The sequence below is a fragment of the Crassostrea angulata genome, chromosome 5 (assembly GCF_025612915.1).
Source record: "Crassostrea angulata isolate pt1a10 chromosome 5, ASM2561291v2, whole genome shotgun sequence".
Classification (NCBI taxonomy): domain Eukaryota; kingdom Metazoa; phylum Mollusca; class Bivalvia; order Ostreida; family Ostreidae; genus Magallana; species Magallana angulata.
Window position 1 is genome coordinate 8,635,361 of NC_069115.1, and position 19,711 is coordinate 8,655,071.

At 32.6% G+C, this 19,711-nt stretch overlaps 2 protein-coding genes across 2 annotated transcripts; both read left to right on the forward strand.

Moving 5' to 3' along the window:
• The first annotated feature begins 1,328 nt into the window (after positions 1–1,328).
• On the forward strand, positions 1,329–5,998 carry LOC128183402 (proline-rich transmembrane protein 1-like). The gene is made up of 4 exons (XM_052852384.1): positions 1,329–1,440; positions 2,116–2,282; positions 4,904–5,038; positions 5,790–5,998. Exons 1-4 carry the CDS (start codon positions 1,416–1,418, stop codon positions 5,970–5,972), a joined length of 510 nt encoding a protein of 169 aa, XP_052708344.1. The 5' UTR covers positions 1,329–1,415; the 3' UTR covers positions 5,973–5,998.
• Positions 5,999–15,518: 9,520 nt separating this feature from the next.
• Positions 15,519–19,547, forward strand: LOC128183403 (proline-rich transmembrane protein 1-like). The gene is made up of 4 exons (XM_052852385.1): positions 15,519–15,678; positions 17,268–17,443; positions 17,709–17,837; positions 18,721–19,547. The coding sequence occupies exons 1-4, from the start codon at positions 15,654–15,656 to the stop codon at positions 18,871–18,873; spliced, it is 483 nt and encodes a 160-aa protein (XP_052708345.1). The 5' UTR covers positions 15,519–15,653; the 3' UTR covers positions 18,874–19,547.
• The last annotated feature ends 164 nt before the right edge of the window (positions 19,548–19,711 follow it).

Genomic DNA, 19,711 nt, shown 5'->3' on the forward strand with positions numbered 1-19,711 from the left:
TTGCACATTTGAAATTCGCATACACTGATATATGATAGTATTTTTAAATTGCAAACTTCTAAAGTAAACATGTTTGGGAAACCCCCGCAAAGATTATTACTTACATTAAGCTCTACGTTAAAATTAAATAGAGCATAACCAGATTGTTATCTTATTCTGAACTTCCTTATACCGATAGGATACATTGTAAACAAACACTTGATTTAAGGGACGACGGGATATTATTTCAAAATGGAATGCTGAATCATACCCCCCCCCCCCCACCCCGTTTATGATATGCCGTTAATTCTGTTTAGTGGAGTTCAAAATTTCATGTTTAAATTTAACTTTATAGTTATCAGAAACGTTTAGCTATAAAGTTTCATATTAACTTAATTAATAAAAATAACGACACTGCGGATCAAAACCTTTGGACTCGCAACTTTTATAGAATAATTTTTGTCGTTATTTATATTAATTAAAAACCACTGCAATTTTTTTTTAACAAAAAAATCGGAAAAATCCGTAGACAGTTAGGTGATTAATTATGATCTAACAATTAGTATGAAAAACGTCAGTCTGCATGCGACCCAGTGGAAGATTGTATATGTTGACAAAGTCGTTGTATCGACCATAGAACTTACGAAAAGATGACTTCAAACGATACTGTTGATTATAAGTGCTGTATTATCAACTTGTTTGTCAATAGCTTGCTTCGTCTTAGGAACTGTTCATACGAAGAGTATGTCCTTGTGTATCGAATCAACTGAGAGACAACAACACCATATGCAGGTGATGAATGCGCGTTATTAATGTGATGCTTACATCCAACCAGTATGATATCCTCTATTTCTTACGAAAATTTATAGTAATTCATAGCTATGACATGACTGAAATCTACCCGTCTGTTTATTGATTGATGAAACACTTCATTGTCCTATCATAGATTAAGGATTGCAGGAAATAATCATAATAATGCCCGACACAAATTCCTATAGGATGAGATTTTACTTTTTCTTTTATCTAACATACCGATGTACTTTAACAATAATCAAGTTAATTTTACTTACATGAATTTGTAACGATCAATTTATTTAGAAATATGAAAATATAAACAAAAAATGCTTTTTTTGGTTATTCATGCGGGTTATGAAGGCGATCATTGCAGAAAAAAATTACCTAATCCATTAATAGGAGTTTTGTATTTTTCTGCAGTGGTGCAACCTTCATATTCCCCATGAAGTACCAAAAATAGCATTCTGTTGTTTCCTCTTACCGGATTTCACCAAATCTGTCGTGTTTATAAATAAAACCTTGGAAGTTTACCGTCAAAATTTTACCTGTGATCAGTTACAGATAGTATTTAAATCTCCTCCACGCTAACTAACATATCAGTCAGAGAATACATATTTAACATAAACACACAGATTAACAGGATGCCTTCGAGGATAAAACCGAGTCGTAAGTGATTATTATTATTTGTAATTAATAGCATGCAATCTGCTGACAAAAATCGGGCGTGATTTATTCGAATTTTAAAAAAAGATAAACCCATAGGCAGGTTAGATTAAATTCTATCATTTGCAAATGTGTGCTATGAATATTAATATCAGTTACCGATTATTATCACCTTTTATAATTTTGAGTAAAAAGGTTCTGAAAATGATAGACCTTGCTTGATCAATATAAAAGTTATTAATGAACCCCGTTCTCTCTCTCTCTATATATATATGTCTATGCAATGTGTATCGTTCCGATCCTCTCAAATTATAGTTCAACATGTAATCCACCTGTATCTCAAACGACCGTGAGCATGCTAGGTTCCGTTCGTCATCGAAAGCAAGATTTTTGGCCGAGTGGTTTGCGCGGTGGTCGCTCATTGCTACGAGAGTGCTTTCCAGAGGTTATGTGTTTAATCCCCGGCCGGGGCTTGAACTTATGAAAGATAATGTGTCGACATGACTGCTTAGATGTTGCATACTATTTTACCAAAAAAAAAAGATTACAATAAAAACAGTAGATGCATTTCTTACATCACATGTATTAAAAAATTGCTACATTTAACGTTCATTTTTTAATCTAGTATAGTAAAAGGTATTACAATGTATTATGAAATATCTTTTTTCATTTTCTTAGCAAAACCTGCACATCATTCTCAAGCAGCAGAACAAAGTGATCAGATATCGTTCATTTACGGGAGTCAGTATGACCAGTATCCGAGGGGTAACCAGTATCCATCACATGGTGGCGCTTCATATTCTGGAAACCAATACCAACCGCAAAACAACGCCCAGGATCAAGGGGTACAGTCGATTAGCAAAACAATCTTCATACATACATAAATATCCAAAATGTGTTATTTTCATTAAAGCTTAAAAAAGGTCAACAAGTGATGCTTTAAAGCTGATTGGTCCAACTTTTTGCTTGTATGATAGTCTTAAAATGTAAAAGGTTTAAACATATTAAGTTTGTTAGAATTGTAAATAAAACATTTTTATATATACAACCGCTGGCCTCTTTGAAAACAAAAATGAAGTAAATTAGAAAAATTTCCTTTTGGTCATAAACAATTCAGTGCACATTTGAAATTGAAGTTAACACAGCAATAATAATAAATTTAGTTCAGCTCGCTGATTGTTTCCTATCAAATAACTCCGAGTTTATTGAATTGTTTACTCTACTGTCTAAAAAATCTACATCATTTAGTAAAAAAAAAGTAATTTTCAGTTTATCTGTTTTGGAACGCCCCCTCTTTCAATTACAGTTTCAGTACACAAACAAAATGGTTTACTGGGTTTTGAATAAAAACTACAAGAACAATTTCAGGATGATATTTTTTTTAAAGTTCAGAGACTTACTAAATAGATAAAAAAAAAGTGAGGTTTTTGTATTGTATACTAAAACAATAAATCAATTTCCGCCTGTAAAATAAAAACCAAACCTTCGCTAACATTTGTGGAATGAACTCTGTGGTCAGAAATAATCAGACTTCTATTTTTCTATAGTCAACCTTCCTTACTTACGTAGCAATACACCTTCATCGCCTGCATATGGTGTTTTATGTCTTTTAGTTAATTTGATACACAAGGGCATGCTCTTCGTATGAACAGTTTTTAAGGCGAAGCAAGCTACTCACAAACAAGTTGATAAAACAGGACTATCAACAGTCTCGTTTGAAGTCACCTTTTTGTAAGTTCTACGGTCAATACAACGACCTTGTTACCAAATACAATCTTCTACTGGGTCGCAGGCTAACTGGCGTTCTTCATACTAATTGTTAGACTATAATTAATCACCTACCAATTTTCGTGGATTCCGTTGTTAAGTTGATCCATGAAAATAAATGTTCATTGAAACGCAATTTTTATTAACTTTTTTTGTTTTGCCTCGGACTAGAATGTCTCGACGTCGCGTCACGTGGTGCCTCATAAATTTCTTTACAGGGCAAGCGTCAAAATTTAAACGGCAACATGGCGGACGTAACGTTATTTGAGCTGATTTTTTTACACAAACGTCCAACCATACATTTAATTTATTTAGAGTGACCCCCCCCCACCCCCTTTGCCCGTGGTGACGTAATATTACGATCCTACAAAGGCATCCAGGTTTGAACAAACGACTGACAAAGAAGGTAAAAAATTAGAGAAATAATATATAAACTTAATCGTTATATATTATCTTTGTTTGTTTACATATCAAACTGTAGGTTCTCGACAAAACAAAACACTTATTAGGTTTATTACTGACTGTTTAAAGAAATTTGTGGTGTCGGTAAAGTACATAGAAGGCTCGGCTCCATAAAACCTAATAAGTAATAGTATTGAAAGGGTCATTGGCCACGAATTTACGTATCCTGGAAACTGTGATTTTTACTTTATCCACGAAAATTAATACCCTTGAATATTAATGAAACCACAGTAATTGTCTACGGACTTTTTCATTTTTCCCCATTACGACAAAGAGTACACGGCGGGTTTGACCAGTCAGCAAAGGATGCTCACTCCTTCTAGGCACCCGATCATACCTCTATCTATTTGGAGGTCCGTGTTGTTCTGCTTTGAGTTTGTATTTCGTTTTATGGATTTTTGAAATGGTGGACAGTTTGTTATTGTCATTGTTCATTGTAATTACAGAAGCAGACGTCTAAGTATGCCATTCAATGATTATGTACACGTAACTTGGTAGGCACATTGTTACTGCAAAATGACATGAAAGTAAAGAGGATGAAATAACATTAATTTATTTCCTATGTAGCTTGTAACACGATATTTGATTGGCTAATAAGTCGGATGTAAATTTTTGTACACCCGACATAAGCCGGAGGTAAAAAACGCGATCAAATAATGCATTCAATGTGTAAATGGCATGTCTTGAAAGTGTTTATACATCCTTGATTGAACATAAGAGACAGGTTTACTTAGTTTACATAGGAAATAGATTTGGTATCTATATTCAATCCTCGGCCACCGGGTGCATGGAATACAACCCATGCTGCATCGCCGTACGCCCTTGATTGAACCTAAATAACCAATCTTATTACCTACATGTACGTCGCTTATAACGCAAGATCTGATTGGTAAACAAACCGGATGTAAATTTCCGTACCACCTGCTGAAGCCGGGTGTAAATAAAATGTAACGTCACAATCCACTTGTTGTTTACGTATATTTGGTCACAATAATATAACGTCAAAGGAATTTAGTGAATAAACAATTTGTCATAATTTTTGGTTCTTTACATCAAATTATTTCATTGGTAAAACGTACCAGTGAAATATGAGGATATGAAAATCCGATGCAATTTATAACCAATATAATGTTAATTGCCGTAAAATGTATTTTCGTTAATTTGAATTTCCATAGGTTCAAAAGGAAACACTTAAAAGAAGAAATTTAAGTAATTTTGCTCAACTATTGTTTTCCAGCCTACACAACATAGCGTTGTACCTAATGCCAGAAATGCTGCCCCTCCCAACAAAGACTACATGATCCCAGCTGTCCTTTCGTGTGTGTTTTGTTATTGGCCGACAGGACTATGTGCAATTACGGCCGCTTGCAAGGTTTGATTGAATTATGGTTTCAAATATATATGCATTTTGATACGTTTTAATTAGAAACAAAGACATTTTTAACCCATTAAGAAACTGTCAAATGAATGTCGAACACTGAAATGCAACGAGAAGAGCCATGATAGTTACCTTAACTGCTGGTACCAAAGCTGGGGTTTTTTTTTTTAATGAAAAACTTCTTGTTTAAAAGTTAAAACGTTGATTTTCCCTCAGTCGACATTATTATATAATTTCTCATTTTGTTTCTTTCTCGCATTTACTTTGGTATAAAAGACTCAATTACCTACTTCATTTTAAGTATTCTTCATGAACCGATATTAAGAAAAGCTAACGCCTATAAACGGAAACAGTATCAGTATACCCCCCGAACATAGGCGAAAATAGGAAAGAGTATTTAATTTGTATTTTAATCATATTAATATACATGTAGCATTTCCATAGGATTTGAAATTGCAGCATAACAATTTCCTGATATACATCGGGTTTATTACAGTAAAAGCGTATTTACAATAAAAACTTTTATACTGAACACCTTCCAAAATGAGTTTAACGAATTGATCACTTCAAAGTTGTAAATATAACATGTATTAACATTTTTTATGACATCAGACGAAAGTTTGCGATGTTACATGATTAAAACAATTGCTTTGTTTTCAACATTTTGAATCAATTTCTTTGCAAAAATGCACGCATGTATTTTACATTCTTCATTCATTAATATGTTTACTTTGATGTTTAATAGGCTAATATGGCAGCAGAAAACGGGGATGTTATAGAAGCAAGAAGACAGTCCAGGAAAGCGCGCATATATGCGACAGCTGCTGTCATAGCAGGAATTTGTTTGATTATTTGGGGTGTTGTAATTTATGTGGTTATTTGTGTACATCTCGATCCTGCATATAAAACCAATTCATTGTGGTGTTAAATATTCAGTAAAGGATGAAAAATAGTTCTTTATATGAACTACTAAGCCCTATATACCAAATGTATTTTCTAAATATTTATTATGTTTGTATTTAACTTTTTCTAAATTACTGAAACTTAATTTTGATACCCGTTTATTTATTTATATTTTTTGCAAAATTTCCTTACTATAAGAATCAACTTATAATGTACTTTATACCCAGTTACTTCTTAATATCATAGGTTGCTCGTCGATTGTCACTAGCACTCAGATTTCATTAATATTTTCTCTTCCCATATTATCCTCACATTTAATGTTGTCAAAACATATTTTGATTACTCGGATATTGCTAATCATAGTTAGTTTCTTTAATTTCCAATAGTTTAAAAGCTTTAATTTATGATAATTTTGGTTTACAGTTAAAACAAGACAATAGACATATCATTACTGAAAATTTATCTTTTAAATATAAATAAAGTTATTAGTCCCCTCCCGGTTTCACCGGAGGGGACAATAGGTTTCCTCTGCGTTCGTCTGTCCGTCCGTCCGTCTGTCCCACTTCAGTTTTCCACACCTTTTTTTTTATTTATGCGTTTGAGAAATAATATAAAATTTGCTGAACGCGGCTTCAAAATGTCAAACTACAGATCTGGTTTACACTTTTGTAGCGTCTGGTTGAGATATTTTCGAGAAAATTAAATTTTTATATTCCAATTTGTTAATGTTCGGGTTCCTTATCGGGTTCGGTGTGTATTGAATAAACAAGTAAAGTATTTAGTCAGTAATAATATCGTACATTGCTTGTACCATTCCTTTTATTGTTTCTAACAAGCAAATAAGTTCTGTAAAATAGTGTCAAGCATTGCGTTGTATATTGAATTGATTTTTTGTATTATTTCAATTGGGTTCGTTATCGTTATCTGTTGATTCAGGGTACAAAAGACAGTAAGAAATGATATTCTGCATACCAGTGCATTTTTTCACACTACCAGCAAATACTTAATGGACTTGGCGAAATTACAGGAAATAAAATAAAGAGTATTATTTACCCAATTTTTTTTTTAATTTCTAGATCAACAATGTAGTTTGAATGTCATCTGCTCTTTGATCTCTGATTAAAGCGTAGCATCTCGTTTATAATAGTTTTGAATTAGATGTATGCTTCGAAGCTTCTATAAAATAATCAAAACCGGTAAGGGACGTGTATTGCTTATGCAATACTCTCAGAATGCTTTTTCTACTTGAACATTCATATTGCAAGGTGAATTACACCTCTTGGAAATTTACTCCTCCCAATCAGAGACATTTTAATTTTTTAATTAATAACTGTTTAGTCCAGATGAGTCTGCAAAATACAATGTGATCATAATTATTTTTTGACTCAGGTGAACTATCAGCATACATAATGTACTTAGAACATTTACATTCTTTTTCATCTAAAAAAAAACTATATAAGGTTTTCATATAGATACCCATATTTTAACAAAATCTTGCATATTTATAAATAAATGCGTTTTAAGAAATTAAAGACCTAAACTTAAAAAAAAACAAACGTGTTGTAAGACCTTTAGGTCTAGTATGAATATAGTTTTTTTTTTTTTTGGTCATCTTCATTAAAAGGAATCCGATTCAAATTAATTATGTTTAATTAAAAAGGCTTATAGAAAGCATGTGTTTCCGAATAAGGGTCAATGTATTTATTCATTCATTCTTTATTTCCCACCGAAGAGGATCATGAAATGTCACAAAAATGGGGTAGTGCAAACAATGAAGAGGATACAGGAGGAGTTAAACATATGTACCTAAGGTGAAAAGATGAACAATGAGTGAATAAATAAATAAATATATAAATAAATTGTTATGTAACGGTATATTTAGATAAGAAGTGTCGTTCTGTTGTACATGTATAGAGCTGCGGTGTTGTTAACTATAGTTTGAAGTTAAGCATTCAAAAGGAAATATATTCTTTCTTTACTGTTGCTAAACAATTGATACACCCCTGAAATTTGACTTTATAGAACTAATAAAGCTTGATTTAAGTAACCTAAGTCAAACCATGGCTGTTGAGCAGGCCTTTTTTCCACCCATCCCTTAAATTCCCAAACCACTTTTACCATCCTTCCTTGCTTAACATAAGATCGATTTTGAAAAGCTTAAAGCAGATCTGAAATAAAAATATTATTTCCAGTATTGTAAAGAAAAACGAGCAGTGCTGTCATGTAGTATTTTACCAATTGTAATGATAGTTTTTTTCAACTCGATGTGAAATTAGATTTAACCATCTAGTGTCATAATGTCGGCTTTTAAAGAGCTTGAAAAGTTTGCAAACAATATGTTTATATCCTCATGTGTACGGCCAACAGAGGGCATGCGTATGAAACACTGAAAAAAAATTGTCACTGTATATGTCACTACCAGGTAGTTATTAATGAACAGGGGAAACATTCAAATTTAATAGTGCATTATATAAATAAGAAATATGCCAAAATGCACTAGCAATCCTAAGAAGCCCAAGGCCGTGTTAATTTTTTATTGTCCAAAGCACTGTCTGTTTGCAGGTAAAGCTTTGTTGCTAGTGTATCTTTGAACTCTGCAAAAAGGGATTTCAATACACATTTGTATCAATCAATCATGTCTAAGCTCAAGTAACCTTGTCTTTTATATTATACTTTTACAAAAAGAGTACTTACCACATAACGTTTCGAGCAGAACCGTCAAGTTAAGGTTGGTACCATAGGAAAGGAAAACTTCTCAACTCAAGTCTTGAGAATTACTCAGCTAAAAAAATATTCTCAAAATCATCGCCATAAAACCACTTGAGAATATTATTAGCTGAGTGATTCTCAAGACTTGAGTTTAGAATTTTCTAAAATCTATGTTCTCGCGAGAGGGTTTTCCCGGATATTTTTCAATGTTTGAAGCGGCCTCATTAAACTCTTTTGGTTGAAAATGCCCGTATCTACTATAAACAAATGCATACTTTCTTTTGTCTTATGTCGTCTGCTACACGATTATCATCATAAAATCCGAACAGAGAAAGATTTGAGATTTGTTTCCATTAATTGATATATTGCAGGTTTAAATGTATTTCAATATGTTGTAAGATTCTCAATAATTTTTATCATGCTACATCTATAAAGACATTGACCTCAGCCTAGCATTAACCCACCAACCCGCCCCCGCTAACAAACAAACAAATAAAAGTTGAACTCTCACAATTGTTTACTTTTACAATGTTTATTGTGCTTTAAAAGCAGAATCGGCAAACCTCCCTTTCACGGCGCATACAACTATAAACTGTGTGTACCATGATTACGTTCAATTCGACCGAATCCTTCCCCGACCTTACTGGCCATGTCACCCACCAGGACTTTAATTATCGGTGAGAACACCTCATAATGGCGTTGCATCAGATTTTACCACTATTCACGCAGAGGATTCTGACACATTCAAACTGTCCTCAACATGTCGCAGGTGTGCCCCCGTATCGTATGAAAATGATTACTGGCAGTGTCTGACTGTAGGATGTCGCTGACTCCATCAACGATAAATAGAATGGTTGCTGGGGGAAAATCTGTATCTTTGTTATACCGGTACTTCTTCCTCATTACGAATTTGCAGAGGATTACTCAGGTGTCGAAAAATACGAGGTCGCCTCATTGTAATCGTGTTTTGTCTTCTGCGACGCCGACATCTGACAATGGCAGCCAATGTCTGAGAAAATTTTAATCTACTTTTTTGTAGGCTCAAATAGTTGAGAATAAAACAGAATTTGAGAATTTGTTTGGCTCAACTCGCAATGGCGGCGACTGAGTCTCAGAATTGGGAAGTTGAGAATATTCTTATAGACTTAAAAACATTATCAGACTTCAGATTGTTTTATGGCGGCGGACCCAGTACACCCAGCAAGTGTGCCCTTACTTGCTGAAAATAAGAAATCTCTTTTGTATTTCTAGCTTAGTTGTATAGAATGATAATATTAGTTTTCTTTTGGTCCATTCCGTCCATAATTAGGAATAAGGAAGCTCTATGGATACAAACATGAAGCCTCTCTTCTCATGTAGTATGATTCTCTCTGTTTTCTTTACAAAACATTAAGAAAAACATTAAGAATTTTTATACCCCCGTTCCGAAGGAGAGGGGGTATACTGTTTTACCCTTGTGTGTCTGTCTGTCTGTCTGTCTGTCCGTCCGTAACAAAAGTTTCTGTCGCATTTATCTCAGCAACTTTTTATTGCAGATGCTTGAAGTTTTTACACAGTGTTTGTTTAGGCATGCCATATCGTGGGATAAATTTATGTACTAATCGGACGTCAACTTTCTGTTAAATGACGACTTTGCTTATTTTTTAACTAAAATTTTCGAACAAATTTTCGTCAAAGATTTCTCAGCAACTATTTATTGCAGATTTTTGAAATTTGTACACAATATTTGTATAGGCATGCCATATCGTAGGATATATTTTTGTACCAATTAGACGTCAACTTCCTGTTAAATGACGACTTTGTTTATTTTTAGCAAAAATTTAAACAAATTTTTGTCAAAGAATTCTCAGCAACTGTTTATCGCAGATACATGAAATTTTTACACAGTATTTGTATAGGCAGGCCATATTGTAAGATTTATTTTTGTACCATTCAAACGTCAACTTCCTGTTTAATTAGAGCTTTCTTTATTTTTAGCCAAAATTTTCAAACAGATTTCCGTCAAAGATTTCTCAGCAACTATTTATCGCAGATGCTTGAAATTTAAACACACTAATTGTTTTGGCATGCCATATTGTGAGATATATTTTTGTATCAATCGGACGTCAACTTCCTGTTAAATGACGACTTTGTTTATTTTTAGCCAAAATTTTCAAACAAATTATCGTCAAAGATTTCTCAACAGCTATTTATCGCAGATGCTTTTTACACAGTGTTTATGAAGGCATGCCATATCGTGGGATATATTTTTGTACCAATCGAACGTCAACTTCCTGTCAAATGAGTACTATGTTTATTTTAGCCAAAATTTTCAAACAAATTTTCCTAAAAGATTTCTCAACAGCTATTTATCGCAGATGCTTGAAATTTTAACACACTATTTGTTTAGGCATGCCATATTGTGGGATATATTTCTGTATCAATCGGATGCCAGCTTTCTGTTAAATGTCAACTTTGCTTATTTTGCATATTCACATCAGAGCGGGGGTATCACTAGTGAGCATTTCTCACAGATATCTTGTTTAAAAATTTAAAAAATTGACAGGATAAAAAATCTTATATCTCCTTCATTTCACTTTTCAGAAAATAAATATTTTCTTACCTAAATTAGAAAATAAAACAGATCTTTAAAGAGTGATGTGTTCCTTTACAAATCGCATTTAAGTGGTCCAATGCCTGCATTGGCTCTATCGGGAGTTCATCGTGTTTTACAGGGAGTGTTCCAATGCCTGCATCGGCTTAATAGATTGTTGTCTAATGCCTGAATTGCCTTTTCGGTATATTCCTTAGCTAAGATTTTCAGATTCGCCCCGCTTCTCACAAACCCTTGGCATATTCAAAAGTCGAAGATGGCTTTATAGAGAGTGGTTCAATGTCTGTATTGTTTCTCCAGTTGTTCAGTGCGTGTAATGAAGCTAGGAATTGTCGTTGATTACCTGCATGGCCTTATAGGATGAGGAATCGAATGTTTGCACGTTCTCTTGTGCCTACATGATATAGAGTCACGGCGACCCTTTACATACAACCATAGAATGTTTACATTGGCTCTGTTATCAAATGATATTTAGCATTCCACATTCATTCATTCTATGAGTGTTTCATGAAGTTCTGTCAACTAGTCAATTGCAATTTTACCAATATCATGTGCATTTGTGATAAAATTAATTAGAATAAAAAATAAAAGACATATAATTGATAATTCATCAGTGTTTCCATAGAAATGTTAATTGAGAGATTCTGTAAATATGTAAATTTAACTGTAATGTGTGTTTTTGTAATTGTTATCATTTATCATTCTAAGTCGACAAAATATTACTCACTTTGATATTGAAAGCCAATTTTATGTCATCCGACATAAGGCCGAAAGCACTCATCATGCCTCGCTGTTTCATTTATTTCAGTCACTCGAACACGTTACAACGGACATAAAGAATTGTAGGAGCACGTTTGAAGAAATATATACTCTCCCGAAAAAGAAACGCAACATGTATTTTAAGTTTTTGTCAGATAAAAAAATAGAATCTAAATACTTAAGACATTGCATGAACATTTTAATAATTTACATAATGATAGTCTTTGTGTAAGTTGTAATCATGAAAACATAAATTAAAAAAGGAAAACAAAACACTTAACTAATGTTTATTTGCACAATTACATTATCTTGTGTGGCCACCTTTGACCTGCAAAACTGTTGCAATTCGTTTCTGCAAATATTGAATAAAACGCTGAATTTGGACCTGGGGTATTATTTGCCATTTCTCTAATAGTGCCTGCTGTAATTGTAAAAGAATGTGCGGGAAAAGTTGACGCATGCGCACACGCTTATCTTATTGATCCCAGAGATGCGCAATGGGATACAAGTCCGCAAATCTTCATGGCCAGGGAAAGTGTGTGATGTTGTGGTTAGCAAGAAAGTCGACAATAGCACGTGCTGTGTGCAGTCTAGCGTTGTCATACTGAAAAACCTGTGTCTGCGTGTTAACTTGAAGAAGATGAGGCTAGAGAATCCTAGACGATACCTTTGCGCCATTAAATTGTCAGGAACAAGAACTAGTGGCGTCAGTTGGTTGTAAGAAATAGCGCCCCACATCATAACACTGTCCCCACCGAATCTGTTAACTTCTGTCACGCAGTTGTTAGCAAAGCGGTTATTTTTTCTCTTGTGAACACGCGTTCGGCTACCCGGTGCTGAAGCATAAATCTGCTTTCATTACTTAACCAGATTCTCCTCCAGTTCCTTAGAGTTCAGTTCCTAACTGTGTAGCACCCTCCGACCAGTACACGCCGATGTTGTTTCCTCAAGATGATAAGGTCGTCTGGCTCGCAGTCCAATTTGCGCACTGTTTGTGCGGATATCCTGCGAAGGCCTGGTAATTGCCTGAAGCAGTGTGTGTTGCTGTAACTATCCTGGTGCTTTGATGAACAAAATATATATATACCGATCTTGTTGCACAGTTGTGATACGTGGACGAACAGTTAGGGTCTATCAATTGACGTCCTAGTCTGTTAATACCTCTTCGAGACGAGAGATTGTACTCCTGTGAACATTATAATGTTGAGCAACAATATAGTGTGACTCCCCAATTTCGAAACATCCTATTAATATATTTGGCGAAACAATGTCTAATCTAGGCATACGTTAAAATCGTCCTTCAGCTAAGAAGGGCAAACAGTTAATCCATGCGATAGTCTCATTTTGTTAACACACATTACACATACAAATAAACAAAAAAATTAGGCGTGCAAACTGCTTTTTTTCTTCTTGAAACTCCAATCGAACAATATTTCTATTTTTAATTTCGATAATTGAATTCCATGATTCGATCGTTTTACATAGAATGGCGAGAATATAAAATCATGAACGCCAAATTTTTATCATAATTCCATATAGTGTATATCTGTCTGAAGAACAAAAGCAAAATTTAAAACTCACGAGATGTGCTTTCCACGATTTCATGCGTATACTAATTTCTCTAATTTATTTCATCAGTAATCCAAAGTATTCAACAGTATATTTATGAAGCGCAACGTTGCTCCAAAACCAATTTCAAATAGATTATTGTTTGTACTATTTTGCATATCATATCAATAATTAGTGTTGGATCAACGCACTTGTTTTTTCCTGTTAAAAAATTGAAAAGGAAATATAGCAAAACACCTTATAACTAAGTGTCAGGGACGGGCGATTTAGCTTCGTTCTAAACGTATTTTGTTATATCCGTCAAGGTAACAACATGTAATAAAGCCACGGGGAATAAATCTCATATCGCTGAAAACGTTAATTCATTATAAGCGTGTTCGCTTTAACCATGTTTTACTGTACCTAACTTTTTGCTTATCTACGTAATATTCATTCAATCAGATCATCATTTATTTATCGTTATTTTATTTTGACATTGATCAGAGGGTTACATAATTAAACTTTAATTACATATGGTTTTTTTAATATTTCTTTATGCAAATTTCTAAAGCTTTATTACATGTAATAAATAAGAATATTGAGGAATAAACATTCTTAATCCCAGACATAGTTCTTTGTAAAGAGAGAACATTATATGTGAAGTTTAACATAATTTTAACATGTATATTCATGGTATCAAGGTACATTTTGCCGTTTATTTTAATTAAATTATATTTGTCTCTAATGATATACTATTTATAACTCCAGAAAACAAGTAAACTTGATAAAGTGCCTCTGTTTAACCGACATATTGAAAATAAGTTTAAGATATACTGCATGGGTGTAATAAGATCCAGGTATGCTGTATAGGAGACGGTTGTAGTAAACATGTTGGGGAAACCCCCGTGAAAAGTTAATTTAAGTAAACAGCCCTTAGTTGAAAACTATCAAAGCGTGTCAGGATTAAAGAAAAAGTCGATGTTTCCTGCAATTCTGTTCGAAACTTAACAATAAACACCTTAACAAAGACCGACAAGCAAATACAGCACATAACAATGCTGCATTTTACACCGGTTTTTTTCACAAAAGGTAATTTATTATCAGGTAATTTAAAGCGTTCACTTGAAAATCTTCTAGTGTATCTTATATCACTTTTAATAGACTTCTTTTTTACAAGTAAACAACCAAGAGAGTTGGATAGTGATGACCGTTATAAATGGACTAAGAAATCATTTTTAAGTATTAGAGGTGATAATTTAGGTACAGATATATTCAAACCCAACTAAGCTCTAATGCATTTATAATTAGATTTGATGAATCTCTGGCCCAAATTTCTCTTCCCAATATTGAACGAATGATTCCATATGACATATTTTAAAATGTTCCGAAATTAAATAAAACCTTTTCAGATATTTAATATATGATATTCATTACTTTTATTTATTTAATCACCGCTTGCGACCCAACAATACGTCGTTTGAATTTACTGCACTGTACATAGCAAAACCGATTCGTAGTACTAGTGTTATCACAGAAAAAGAAAAAAAATGAAAATATTAGATTCAAATTGTCGAATTAGTAAAAAAAATTTATTCAGGATATACATTTTCATCGAAAAAAAATCATATTTTTGTATCAAAATGTTGGGACATTTTATTATCTATCAATCTATCGACTAATTTAATGTCAACAAGTTATAAGAAGGAAAGAAACAAATCTTACTACAGTAACTGTTTTATTCCAAAAAATGACCTCTGTATACAATACAAAATAGTAGAGATTAAAGAAAAAATACAAACGATATTGGGCACTATTATTTTGATGTTCTGAAAAGAAAGAAAAAAAACATGTGCATTGTTCATTTTATATTTTTGTTTTTTAACATTCCGCCAAATCCTGTCCCATAAACTTGTAATAAGAACTCGCTGCCAAGCCTTCGAGTGCCTACAAATATCGGTTGCTTATAAAGGTTGACCAGGATGTCTACTGTCGTAGTTCTATCTGCGCTCGGATAATAAACATTTAAATATCCTTAACGAGATTTAACATTGTAATTCCAGATCAGATATATCGAACTTTTTCACCGAACAATACAGCATGTCCTCTGAGAAAAGATTCGGACGTAAGTTAATCTCAGATATTCTTAATTTAACTTTTAGAAAAGTTTTAATAAGATTTTTTCTTTAGAAAAAGAATGTTTTTTATACGTTACTGTGTCTATCGTATGAGTTATATCATCAAATACTGATAATGATTTTTTTTTTAAATGTTAGTCTAACTGTTCAATATTTCTTATAATTTTACTGATCCATGTATAAGAGGGCTCGATGACCATTTTTTAGACTGCATTGATCTGCTTCAAAAGAAGAATTTTATAATTAAACATTAGTTTTTTGAAAATACTTATTTTAAATGCGAAATTTATGAAGTTTTCATTACTGAAAACTAGTTTATAGCTAATCAAATCATATCTTAAAATTTTAGGAAGATCTGTTAATTTGTTGACCGCCGTGCCTCCTAAAATTATATGTAGCCCGAAAAAGATATATCATAGCGTGTTTTAATAGCGTTTGACAGACTCTCTCTCTCTCTCTCTCTCCACAATGAATTTCACGCCGCCTTATTAACATTATTGAAGAATTAATTCTTCGTTAAGTTTTTTTTTCATATTTCTAGTACTAGTTTAATTTAAAAACAATTCAATGTTCATAGACGAAATCAATCAGGAGACTTATATTTAAGTGTACCTCTATCTGTTTTCGTCCGGCGTCGTTTATTTGGTGTAGTATGTTAACGTTTTCAGCTTTTTTCTGAATCTTCCAAGGTGATATAAACAGGTTTAATGAGTAGCACACTAGAACTATGTAACACTTATCATGGCATTTATGACCCTCACCCTATAGGGACAATCAACCTGAGTTCAAATGACAAACTAAGTATATACTAGTTATAATGAAGAGAAAAATCTATTTCAAAATTATAAAATTTATGGTCCCCTGATTATTTAAAAATGTGGTGCTGCAGTGATGATATTGCAAATGGCTTTACAAATTTCAATTTTTTCTTGACAAATTGACAACCAGCAGAGAAGCTAAGCACAAACGTCAGAATTAGTAAGGCAACCTATATACAGAAAAAAATATAATACAATGTGTAACAGTTTTTGGTGCTAATTTCCCCAAAGGTGTTGCAGATTACATGTTAAAACTAAAGTTATATAATTCGATTTTCATCTTTTATATATACAGCGTTATAGAAGTACTTCATGAAATGCTCTATCACATGCATCTGAGCTTGTGAAACATTTTTTTAAGTCGAAGAAGGTTTTATTCAATAATGAAGTTAGCCAATTTGAGTAACTTTAAAAGTGACGTTTCTTGTTCCAGCTGATTGTTCTTGTACTAAGATGACCTCTAGAAACAAATTACTTTCTATATCAACACAGCAAAGTAAAAACGGTTACCTGTATTTTTCATTGAATTTTGAAATAGTGTTTTGGCAAAGTAGGTACAAATGTAATATAATATTTTTATACATAAAGGAAAAAGTTAACAAATTGTGGATATATCTGGTCCAAATTCAGTTTTGATGTGCACGTAACATTTCAAGCACATTAAATATTGAATAAGTATTTAAGTTGCTTACATTTTGTAAAGATTATTTTACAGCGTACAGATCGATGTACTTAAATTATCTTTCCTTTTCCCTTAGCGCCTCCTGCATACTATCAAACAGACGACCCAAATGTCCAAACAACGTTTACCTATGGGAACCAGTATCATCAGTATCAACGAGGAAGCCAATACCCATCGCCACATGATGCTCAAAACACAGACAACCAACACCAACCGCAATATAATGCCCGTGGTCACGTGGTGACAACAATGGTACAGAACCATATGTTCTATTATTTAAAAAAAACATTGATTACTTAAGGTAATGTATAACTCCTTTTAGAGAAAAACATCATTAATTTTTTTTTAATTAAGAATAATTAACATCAATAATAAAATTATCAAACAAATCAGATAAAAAAAACAAGAAATATTTCACGCAACTACAGAAAAAAGCAGAGATATTCATAGGAATCAGAGATCATTTTACAACGTTGTAAATCATTGATTCTATATTTCTATAACATCTTTTGTATAGGTTTCACAGCCTGGTGCTATGGAAATCAAACGAACCCCTGTTCCCCAAAACTGGATGGGTCCGGCTGTTCTCGCTTGTTTGTGCTGTTTCTGGCCGACGGGTATTTGTGCCATCATAGCCGCTAGCAATGTAATTATAAAAAAGTGTTCATTTTTTGCACGACAAAATTCCACGTTCAAATTCATTATTTTTAGTGTTTTTGTTTTGTAACATATATATCGTATTATCTAATACACGCGCATTTTGTCTTTTTTTTACTTTGATTACCTGAGCTAAACCATTGATATATTTTTTTTTTATTTGTCGTAATCAATTTGGAAATAAAAGACTCTTCGACCTGCTATTACTTTTTTAAGTTTCTAAAAGAAGTGAAGTTGAGTCAATTCAACATGTTTTTGTAAGCTGTGAAAACATATCAACAATTTGGAGCAACTTAAGCATGCATATTTACCAATCAACTTCTATACAAATTGGTTTCAATGTTATTAATATTTTATTAGGTGAACTCTCATTGTCAAAAGGCAATAAAGTTGTAACCTTTATAATTTTGTATACAAAACATTTATTTTGGTGTCTTAACAAAAGATACATTGCCTGGTCTATCAGGGCTGTTATTTTATTTCTAACACAATTACAAAGTTGAAAAATATATTTCATGTCAGAAATTTCAAATGCAAATGTTTACAAACAACTGGCATGTATGGACAAATATATTTGATACAATTCAGTAATCTTTCAATTTTTGTTTCCTCTTTGTTTATTAATAATATGTATTGTTAGTGATTATTAAACAAACAACCACTGCCAAATCTGGGTGAATGTGAGCATGAATGTGTGAGTGGATGAATAAGAAATGGCTTTGAATTATATTTTTAAATGTATGTATACATTTCTCAAGTGCTATATAACCTCGTGTACTTCCAAAAAAATCTATAGGATTGTCTATTGCCTAAACACTTATTACTTTTTTTTAAATATAAGTATATATTTTGTTTTGGATTGTTTTTAACAGGCAAACGAAGCAGCAGCGAATGGAGACGTAGTAGAAGCGGAAAAACATTCAAAAAAAGCGCGCTCGTACGTTGCAGCTTCCGTTGTAATGGGGCTAATTTTAATTGCTCTTGGAATTGTATATCGTATGGTTTTTTATTCATCATACAAATAAGAAAAAAAACATTGATTGGTAATCATCATTCATTAAATAATATTTTGTGCACTCGTTGAATTGGCAAAGCGCGTAATTATTATGAACAGAAACACATCGTCAAGAAACTTCAATCTCTGTGTTGCACAGATGCTTTGAAGGGTGCATTTTGATTTACATTTAAGAAGGCTTAATGGTTTACAAATTGCATAACATATCTGCCTTATATTAATAAATTTGATATTTTTTGGTTATACACTACTAATATGTAAAACAATATCCACGATATTTCTCAGATTTAAATTTTCGCAATTTTCCTATTCATTTATATAGAGCTCATTATCTGAGGGAAACTAATAGAGGCACAACTGTGACCAAAAGTCAAGCCCTTTTAGATAGTTATGTAACTAAATGTTTGTCCAGAACGAATGTTTTACAATATACTAAGTATTATTCATAAATAAAGTTCTCTGTCCTGTTTTTAAGTATACGAAATGTGGGCACATTTGTTTATTGTGTACATATAAACCATAAACTACATGTTACCTACTCACCAACTTTGTGTTTATCATTTAAATCTAAATTGATATGGATATATGGTGTATGAATCGTGTTTACCATTGTATGTTTTTATGACTATCTACTTATATAGCATATATTTTTTTCTTTTATAAAATAAAGAGATCAACTATCAATATGTATATGTCTATGATAGAATTAAAATTGTGCATAAGAGAATCATTTGAATTCATAATGACGGTTCTCAAAATATTACACAGAGATCAAATGTATTAAATTACACATATTTATTCACTATACATGTAGCAATTGAATGAGAAATATGTTGACTTTTTTCTAT